This window comes from Blennius ocellaris (assembly GCF_963422515.1).
Source record: "Blennius ocellaris genome assembly, chromosome: 4".
NCBI classification, from domain to species: Eukaryota; Metazoa; Chordata; class Actinopteri; order Blenniiformes; family Blenniidae; genus Blennius; species Blennius ocellaris.
Genome location: NC_137653.1, coordinates 11,964,124 through 11,974,993, shown reverse-complemented (window position 1 = coordinate 11,974,993; position 10,870 = coordinate 11,964,124). Strand labels below are relative to the sequence as shown.

The following is a 10,870-nucleotide window of genomic DNA, read 5'->3' as shown; positions in this document are numbered from 1 at the left end:
TGCAGCCTGCATGAATACACTAATACTGAATGTGCACAGGTTGACATGATGCGCTACAGGAAGATGTAAGCAGACCCAAGGTTTGATACCACGTGACAAGGATGGCTGAAGGACTCAGCATATGAGATTCAATCATAATCATCCCATACCTCAATTAATGCAATCTGTAGCTTTACATATTGTTGCCTTTGTGGTTTTTAAGAGATTACTGAGTGGTGGGCTGTTTGTTTGGTAAATACGGATGACATTGTTAGCGGGACACAACGAATGTGAATTATTGAGAAGCTGTTCCACATGTCATTTGTAGTATATGTAGGTTTTAAAATCACACCCGTTAGATGCTGTCGTCACACTGTCTTCTAGCTCTTGCAGCAATTAAGATTAGTCACTCATGGGCTGAAAAGCAAAACTTGAAACATTTCTCCAGTGCAACTTGCAGCAACCATCTTAGAGATTCACCCTTATTTTAATGTATTCCTGAAAGAAGTTGACCGTTGATGGTTTGATTGTCTATATTGTGTCTCTGGACAGGACAGAAAACTCAAAAAAAGCTTCTCCTGATGGTGTCGAGCACCTTGCATGACATGACTAATCATGTGAAGCTCGATGACCTCTGAAGGCATTATATACCGCCCGTCTCAGCAAAAGCAGTTATATCATCCTCTTCTCAGTTCACTGTACACTGACATACAACTCCACTTAAGGAAATACAGCCCCTAACTACACTAGTGTTATAGTCTCATCAATATTGTAATGATTTGTTTCCAGTGGATGCACAACAGAGAGTGATTTTATTCAAAATAATACATCCGAGGTCAAATTATTCTGGAAAAGTCCAAGAAATACTAGCAGCTTGAGTATCTAAGAAAAACAAAATACAGAAAATATAGTGTCTTTGATTTAATTCATCAGTTTTCGGGGCCATATGTAATAGCTTTAATTCACACAAACTACGTGGAACTGCTCATGTTGAATAAAACTTTAATTCATATATAAATTCAGTGGAGCCCCTTTAAAATCATTTCATGTTTGCACTGTATCGCAATACTTTGACAGTGAATATTTGTCTATGAGCCAGTATTCATTCAAAGATGACATAGATTGTTTTATGACAACATTTCCTATGCAGTTTTTTTCTTTGTAATTCACAGTAGCTTCCGTCTTTAATCGCTTTAATGCTTGCAGCGAAAGCTTCATGTACGATTGCTTTGCCTGCCGTGTCACCTGTTTTCCCAGCACTTTCCTGACCTTGTCAGACCGATACTCTTAAAAAAAAAAAAAAACTGTACATACTTGAAGACAGAATTAATAAATTTCATTTTTGCTTGACACAACGTAATAATAGTCATGAGCTTTTTTTTCTTTGATAGCGCCTAAATAAGGGCAGTTGGGTAAAGGGGTTTCCTTGTTTAATATCAAATGTTGTTTCTCATTACAGATTATTTTGCAGTTACAAAGTCCTGGTAAAGTTTACATATTGGGCAATCTAATCTCTGATCAGTTTCTGGTTTGTGCGGGCGTGTTTTCATGCAAGTTGAGCTGTTGAGACAGATGAGAGAAAAAGAAGGGTTTTCCCTTTAAGAGCACTAAGTACACATCAGTGCTGTCCCTGTTTGAGTTTATAAAAGACAGTTTCAGCTGCTGGTGTTGCACTCTGGTTGGAAGCGTGATGGGGAGAACCGCGGTGCAAATCGCCCTGATAGGGCTGATGGTGGCTTCGGCAGCCACACTACCAAACAAGGTAAGATAACACTATCAGTATAACAATATCCTGTCAGAAACACACCGTGAAGACAGGAATTATGCATTGAAGGTGCAGTTCAATTTATTGTTGACAACACTGGACTTTGTGTTAACATCAGATAAATCAGGTTGAACGACCTTCTGACTCTTTACTGCCAGAGTTGTTACACAGTTTTATTGATGGTTCTACTTTGACTTGGTGACGAAGTTTAGAGTTTTTGACATCTGAAAACATCTGAAGATTGTTTGATACTTAAAAATCAGGTTAAAGCATACATCATAGGTATTTAGTTTTTGGTATTCAAATTAAGATCAGGCAAGTAGTAATCATACTGCTTGAGGTCAACGTATGTCTGCAGGAAAACCAATGCAATGCCTCCAAAATCTATTACATGCAAAAGTGCGTGTTTTTCTCTATGTGGGGATATGATTCTGTTCAGTCAGTAACTTTGTGAGGCAGTTCCTTAAAAAAAAAGAAAACATACTTCTATGAAGGTAAATCATTTCTAAGTTGGGGGAAGAAGAATTAATATTTTCAATTTCACTCAGATTTTGTTTTTCCATCTGACCTTTGGTCAGCAGGTCATTAATTCAATCAGCCGCTTGAGTCATAACTTTTGTTTGCCGCCTCTTTTGTTTGTTCAGGACGACTGGGACATCTACAGCTTCCACATTAACTCCACAGTCACTAGCCGCTATGCCACCACTGTCATCACAAGTCGTGTGGCAAATCGCATGGACGAGTCAAAGGAAATAGAGTTCCATGTCCGGATCCCCAAGAACGCCTTCATCAGTAAATTCAGAATGTGTGTGATTCACACAAACACATTTTAGGATACTTGAAGAAATGCGTTCAAACGTTTCATTGGTTTATCTCAGGTTTATAGATGGTCAGGTGTATGATGGGAATGTGAAGGAAAAGGAGCAAGCTAAGAGGCAGTACACTACGGCGGTGTCCCGAGGTGAAAGTGCTGGACTCGTCAGGTAAATGAACTGATGATTTATTTTATCTGCCTGCTCTGAGTCAAGCTGTTTGTAAATCCCTTTATCATGATGATATTTGCAGAACAAACACAGATTTGAAATTGTTAAATGTTACTGTAACTTTCTCTGAGGAAGCAGTATGGTCATCCTGCGTAATACTCAACCCAAACACGCCACTCACATTCCTTCATGAGATTTAAACTAACTTTTCAATCCAAAGATGGTTTTGTTTTATGTGGGGTTTTTTTGTTTGTTTGTTAGCGTTACTATCGTAACATAAAGGCAAAACAGTTTGATGCATTGTATGGAAACGTTTTTGTTGTTTGTGCTGCAGTTCAGTAGGGAGGACTCTGGAGGAGTTTAAGACCTCTGTCACCATTTCTGCACACAAAAAGGTCACTTTTGAACTCACATATGAGGAGTTGATGAAACGCACACTCGGAAAGTACGAGCTGCAAATCCACGCCCGACCCATGCAACCTGTCAAAGACTTCAAGGTGTGTCTTCAGTTACCTTTGCAAACACATGAATGGAGTAACAACCGCAGCCACGGTCAAAACTTACATGTTATATTTTCTTTGGCCAGGTTGATGTGCACATTCAGGAGAATGCCGGCATCAGTTTCTTGGATGTTAAAGGAGGCCTCAGCACCAATGCCCTGGCTAATGCCATCACCCAAAACCTCGCAGACAAACAGGCATCTGCAGCATTGTTGTTGAATACATTTGGCTTCTGTGTTCTGTATATTGTGGCTCGTATCTACCTGATAAATAGCAATTAGTATTATGACATTACCTTCTCTATGTATTTGATATACGTTTTATCCGGTCAGTTTGGGCATATGTGACATTAATGAATACATAACTTCATATCATTAGATTTCCTGGACACAAAGTATTAAAATTTAAGTTTCACCAAATTCCATAACAATGTGTTTTATTGTTGTATTTTTAAAAAAAGAAGAAAAGAAGGTAAAACCAGTTTTAGTCTTATATCTAGATGGTCTGAACAACTCTTTTTGAGAACAGCTTACAAATTCAGGTCAGATGTGAACATTGCTTTTGTCGCACAGAATTGTAAATATATAGTGAATTAAAATATTAATCTGTTTGAATTAACAAGTAACGAGAAAACTTTGCTCATGGACTTCATTAATCAAAAAACTCTCATTGCTTCTGTTTCCTTCTGTTTGCAGGCCTGGGTGCATTTCTATCCTACAGAAGACCAACAGAAATCATGTGACAGCTGTTCAGAGCAGGGTTTGAATGGAGATCTGGTTATTGTTTATGATGTCAACAGGAACTCCACACTGGGGGACATCATGGTAAAATCACTGTAATGTTTTATTAGCTCAATACATTCCTCAACATATGACCAGAACCATGCAAATGATCATTCTCGAGGTTAATAAAATGGAGGTAACTTCACTCTGACAGCAACATGAATGAGCTTTGACTTTAAGTGAAATTAACATCCGCCTTCATTTACAGGCCTAAATAAACATGAGTTTACCTTCATAAAAGCTTTCAGAGGATATTTGCATGTTTGTAATGTGTCTTTGCTGTTTTTCTGTTGTTTCTTCAAGCTGTTATTAGTCCATATATGTAACTTTCGATATCTGCTACTGTAGACATTTAAGAGAATTTCCCTCGAGCTAATCGGTGAAACTTCAGTCGGAGCTTCAGGGTCAATCAGTCAATAATTTGAAATGAATGTGTCACAGCAACAGAACAATAATACAGGGGCAAACAGGGCGTCACACAAACAAGCCTAACTTAGAGTGACAATAGTAAATTGACATTTAATGCTCTAAGTAGCGGGTTGGTTTTTATATTCAGTTACTAGTAAAGTGACTCCACTTTTAAAGAAATTTGTATTTCTAATCAAGTTCTACATTTCTGTGACTTAATGTATCTTTTGTTTCATATAGTTATTTTTTCTTTCTTTTAAGGTGTCTAAAGGGTACTTTGTTCATCACTTCGCTCCATCCAACCTTATCCGAATACCAAAAAATGTTGTCTTTGTCATTGATCGAAGTGGATCAATGCATGGCAGGAAGATTGAACAGGTACAGTATTTGAAGAATGTGAAATTATGACATCTCAACCTCTTTGTGTAACTAATTATTTTTAAACTGTAATATATGATACAAAACAAACAATATTACAGGTAAAATAGAAACATGCCAATATTTTTCTCCAGACTCGAGCAGCATTAATCCGTATTTTGGGTGATCTGGCAGAAGATGACCACTTTGGTCTCATTACGTTTGATGATGGTATTTATCACTGGAAACGAGAACTTGTTCAGGCGACCAGCGCAAACCTGCAGAGTGCAAAGAATTTTGCACGAGAAATCACAGACAGAGGAGGTGAGAATTTTCAGAAAGTACTATTCTTTAAGGTGGAGATTCATGCTTTATTGATCAAATGGATTTCTGCTGCATTGTTTCAGGCACCGACATTAACAGAGCAGTGTTGGAAGGAACGCGTATGTTGAACGCGCATCCCAGGGACGGTTCAGCATCTATCCTCATACTTCTCACAGACGGAGACCCAACTTCAGGTCATACTGAAGTCTGCACACAAACATACCTACGTAGGAACTTTTAGTTTTCTTGTGAACCTCAAAGAACTATGTCTTGTGTTCACGCAGGAGTAACAAATATTGAAAAAATACATTCAAATATAAGACAAGCCATTGCAGGGAAATTTCCACTCTACTGCCTTGGCTTCGGTTTTGATGTCAATTTTGAGTTTCTTGAGAAAATGGCACTTCAAAACAACGGTGTAGCACGACGCATTTATGAGGAGTCGGATGCTGACATCCAGCTGAAGGTAATCTCCTCCACACTGTCCACACAATTTCCACCATAACAATATTATAACCTCCATGCTTTAATGTCAACAGGGTTTCTATGAAGAAGTGGCCACTCCCTTGCTGACAGATGTAACAATGTCCTACAAAGGTGGAAGCAATCTGACCGAGACTATTTTCAGCCAGTATTATAATGGCTCTGAGATAGTGGTGGCTGGTAAGATCGACGACAACAACCTTGACGCCTTCATTCCAGAAGCTGTGGCCATTTCGGTGAGGACGGAACCACACTGCAGCTGTAAATGTCTGAAACCTTTGTTGGTCTATTAATGCAATGTTTTTATGACAGGCCACTGAAAGAATGACATTTTCTGAGACAAGCAGCCCAGTGGAGACTACTGACACTGTGTCTGAAAACCAAATTCAGAGAGTTTGGGCTTACCTCACTGTCAAACAGCTTCTACAGAAAGAGTAAGTGTCAAATTTTCTATCTTAGTATCCAACATAGAAAATAACTTTAATCACTATTTTTCTTCAAATATCTACAGGCTGCAAATGTCTGGACCTGAGAAAGAGGAAGTGAAGAAAAGGACCTTGGAGCTTTCACTGAAGTACAGCTTTGTGACGCCGCATACATCCATGGTGGTCACCAAGCCCCCCGGGGAGACGGCTACTGTGCTTCATAAACCAAAGGAGGGTAAACAAGTATCTCGGGAGAGTTTAAGTCATGTTTTACATTCACCAACTCTCTTCTCTGGAGCAATCAGACCTTATGGTCCTCCAGGTGAGCATCTATATACAAACTTGTACAGAACGAGAATGAGTTTCGCTTCTTTTAATAAAAGCTTCTGCTATGAAATACATTCACTGTTAAAAATATCATGCTTATGATCATGCATGATTATTAAAAAAAAAAAAAAAGTTCAGGATAAATGCAATATAATTGTTTTCCTCCTTTAAGGACGCAGAAGAACCCAACAAGGTATGACACTAACTCATCTACATACATTTTCACCATCACCTAAATTAAAAAAATGTATTTATCAATATTCACAGTATATATAAATAATTACATTATCATCCAATAAACATTGAGAAAGATGATGCTTGTTTAATTTCTTTTCAGAATTCCTGTAAGTTACAATAATGCATTAAAATGTTGCTTTGCATCACAAAGGAACAAAACATTTTCACTGTTGTTAACCTACAACATTTGATCTATAAAGGCTGAATGTGCTTCACTGAAGCATCCTTGGAGCAACAAAAAGAAGCTGATTGACTTTTTTTTATAACTAGATACATCTTGGAAAGAAAATTTCAGTTTGAAACTAGCTCAAGATAATTGCTAACAATATCTGAGAGTTTCATGTTATATTCTTCCTCAGCAAGGTATCCGGTGTTGCAAAGCCCGGATTTCATGGAAGCGGATGATCTTCCAGGTATATGCACACAAATCATGTGTCTATGTAAAGTTTACTTCATTGTTCTATAAACAACTTTTCACCAAAGTGTCATCATAGAGAGTGTATTTCGACACTTCTAACCTGTTAATGTCAGCAAGGGAGTGAGACACCCTTGAATATGATTTTGATTATAGCAGTTCTTTCCTCTGTCCTTGATCAAAATTGATTGTTGCGCAATCGATCGTGAAAAAACGATTTAAACCTATAGAAGATGAGTATATTCTTATAAAGTGAGCTTTCATTCTCAATAGATATTGTCAATATCCATATTGCACACAGTAAATTTTTTGTACTGCATGTAATACACACTGCATTGTGAGAAAAAAAGGGGTAGTCCCATTCATGCAACCATAGGTGTGGATCAAAAGAACACAACCTGAAACGGCAAGATGGAGACCAATTACCATGAAATATAGTCCTCACACACAAATTATATGGAATTTAGGAGGAAGCTATATTCACAGACAGCAAAACATTACAGATCATCTTAAATAATGTATAACCTACTTTGCCTGCAGGCCTTCCAGGTGTCTTCGGCAGTGCCTCACTTTTACCATTGGTCCCAACGCACGTGGATGTTGGAAGTATGACAATTCAAATCAATTCAATTCAATTCAATTCAATTCAACTTTATTTATACTTTAGAACTTCATGAAAACAAATGGCTTGATTTGAAAATTACTATAGTGTTTTTCTTAATCAGTATTTGTATTGTGATAAAATGATATTCTCAGGATTACTACATGTCTAATAAATATTACAAAAAGGCTTTCATTTTGCATCTTTTAGTTAAGAAACAATGACAGCCACTGAGTTTACAACATGATTTGCACTTAAAAACTATTTTTCATCCCAATTGTTTATTTTCAAAGTTAATATTCAGCTAAGTAAATCAGCAATCTAAACTGTTCTTGTAATTTTGTAAAGGTTTGTATTCATTGTGTCCAAAATTTACAGACACTAATCATGTCAATCAATAATTCGTGTAATTCTACCGGGAGAGAAAATAGAAAATACGACTGTCATGCAAACCATGTTTTCTTACTTAGTATTTTGAAATGCAAAAATGCAAAATGGCTAGCGAAACCGTTTTGTATGCTCTTTAGATGAAATTATGCAGAACTTTTTTTTTTTTTTTTTAATAAATGCGTTTATCATTTTTCATAATTTTCTTATGCCTCATCTTCTCCTGCCCACCTGACCATTGTCTACACCAAGTCTTCCAAAATCCTTCATCTGAGCCTCCAACCTTAGGTAAAGTATTACAAATCTTATGATTAATGACCTCAGGGTCCACACTTTAAATACACGACTGCTGATCACTCTGCTAAAGAGAAGACTTGAATGAATAGATATGAGGAAGATATAACATCATTTGGTGAAACTGTTGTTGTGTTTCCATACGCCATGTAACCCTAGGTGTTTCTGCACGCCCAGCCTCTCCTCTGCACAGATTTTTGATCAAAACTAACAACCTGGCCCTTCCTCTGTGCTTTGACATCTCTGGGTATCCCTTCATCAAACTGCTTCACCACCCCAGTAGAGGTCAGTAATGATCCTCTCAGCCTGCTGTGTCAGTAAACCACCAACAAAATGTACCTGCTCTGTTTGAAGAGCAGCTTTGATTCGCTCTCTATTGTTTTAGAGTTGTTTGTGAATGGCGAGCTTCATTCAGTGACAACTGCGGTCTTCAAGAAGATTGTCATCCACTTTGAAGCCGATAAACATGTTGAGGTTGACACCAAAGGAGTCACTGTACGAGTGGGAGAGAACACAACGCGAATCACTGGAGAAGATATGATCACAGCTGACAGGTGACTTTACATTGTGATGATTCGCAGTGTGTAAAACTGTGTGTTACATTGTCTTATCGGAGTGAGGCTGACAGAGATGATTTGACCCTGAGAGGGCCCCATACCTATATACACTGCCCAAGCTCTCATTGCCATGTGCCTGAAAGTGATAATTCATTGTTTATTGCGTGCATGTTGTGGTTTGGATGCGAAGCAGTGTGGATTCTACAAACACATTTAAAAATGAAACGCCAGTGAAATGAAAATACCAAAGAATAGAATAGAATAGAATAGAATAGAATAGAATAGAATAGAATAGTCATTTATTGTTACTCTGTAGCAATGTTAAAACAAAGTGTTAGTTGCAGTGAAATGTCGTGACAGCAACCTTAGTCACAGCAATAAAAAAATATACAATAGTAAAAGGTAAAATATTAAATATCAAAAACACTTATTATTAGTAGTAGTATTTTGGATCATAAAATGTCCTTCATCCTAAATCTCTCAGACATAAATGAATGTGTACTGATGCAACTTAAGCAGAACTATAACCTTAAAAGCTAACAGTGTTTGTTTTGTTAAAACAAATGTGCTTTTTCAGTTTGACGGTGATCACAAGGTCTAAGGAAATAGACATTGCAACTGGAGACACACGAATGGTCATCATTGTTCATCAAAAGTTTGGTGACGAATTCCTCTGGCCGGTCATGAGACAGAAACCATCGGCCACCGACATTGAGGGAATTCTCGGTGAGTGAAAACAGCCTGAAGGTGTTTCTGTATCTGCTCTGATTTAAAGGTCAATGGATTGTGTGATTGCACATCTTGTGGATTATGTATTAAACATGTTTTGCACCCAGCTGAGGTGTTTTCTTAAGGAGTGATTCATCGTCGGAGACAGTGACTATTTTGCATTTGGATTTTTTTTCCCTCTGTGCTTTATTGTCTTGCTCTGTGTCCAGCTCTAAAGCCAGCAAGTTATGAGGATGTCGATGGTTTTCCTTCCACAAAAAAGAAGATCAAAGACCAGGAGATCACTGTTATGAGGTACATTTTGTTAATTTGCATTGATGCTTGTTCATCAGAGGGTTTGAGTGTGGCAGTGTTCCTGTTCCTATATAAATGTTCGTTTTTGTTTTTCTGTTGTAGTACCAGTGCTGTTGACTACAGTATCAGCCCTCCTGAGATGATCACGTGTTGGCTCATGGCTGCTGACTCTGCTCTGCAGAGTCCCCTCAATGATTTCTCGGTTGCTCAACTTTGAATGGGAGCAATGTCACTGCAAACCTAAATAAATAAAATTTTCCCAGATGTCCTATTGTTTAATTTCAAATGAAATAATAATACAAATGAGAATTCACATATTTAAAAAAAAAAGTAAAGATAGTTACAGATTTGAGTTCTTTTTTTCCACAACAAACACATCAACCTAAATTCCAAATATTATTTACCCATAAATGGTAATCAATTTCTGCTTTTATTGTTTACATCGTATGGTTTAAAAAGAAAAAAGAAATAACACAGTTGTGATGAAATGTCAGAAATTAATGAGGTATTAATTAACCAGCATATTCAACTCCTTCCATCCATCCATCCATCCATCCATTCACCCACCCACCTGTCCATAACATTTAGAGAGAGGTCCAGTTCATAGAGAGTGTAAACATAAAACATGTTTCAGTAAAAAGCAACTCAAAGTGTTTCACAAGTGATTGACTAAACACTTTGCAAAAATCTGAAAAAAAAGAAAACATTTCTAACAAGAAAGTGGAGAAAAAGACTTTGGAACAATTACAAATACAGCTTTGTGACAACACACACACGCATCCATAGTGATCTCTGAAGACCCAACAAGGGAGATGACCAATGTGCTTCATAGCTCAAAGGATGGTCATTTAAAGTTGGTGAAGAACCTGATCTAAACAGTTTGCATTGGAGACATTCTTGCTGTCTCTCCATTGTAATCAGTCCTAATCCTGTCCAATCTCACCACTACCAGTAAAAACTCACACGGTTTTACTGCTTTTGATTCAGCCTCCTGTCCTTTTGTTCCTTGCATGATCATTAAAA

At 37.5% G+C, this 10,870-nt stretch overlaps 1 protein-coding gene across 1 annotated transcript; it reads left to right on the top strand.

Moving 5' to 3' along the window:
• Nucleotides 1–1,669: 1,669 nt before the first annotated feature.
• Nucleotides 1,670–10,064, top strand: LOC308129472 (inter-alpha-trypsin inhibitor heavy chain H3-like; the record flags this gene model as incomplete). Its single annotated transcript, XM_080495416.1, has 18 exons — nucleotides 1,670–1,741; nucleotides 2,389–2,549; nucleotides 2,623–2,727; nucleotides 3,062–3,224; nucleotides 3,314–3,424; nucleotides 3,923–4,051; nucleotides 4,679–4,795; nucleotides 4,930–5,098; nucleotides 5,182–5,292; nucleotides 5,383–5,564; nucleotides 5,638–5,817; nucleotides 5,894–6,015; nucleotides 6,093–6,241; nucleotides 8,427–8,552; nucleotides 8,653–8,821; nucleotides 9,402–9,550; nucleotides 9,763–9,847; nucleotides 9,950–10,064. The coding sequence occupies 18 exons, from the start codon at nucleotides 1,670–1,672 to the stop codon at nucleotides 10,062–10,064; spliced, it is 2,415 nt and encodes an 804-aa protein (XP_080351542.1).
• Between the last annotated feature and the right edge of the window lie 806 nt (nucleotides 10,065–10,870).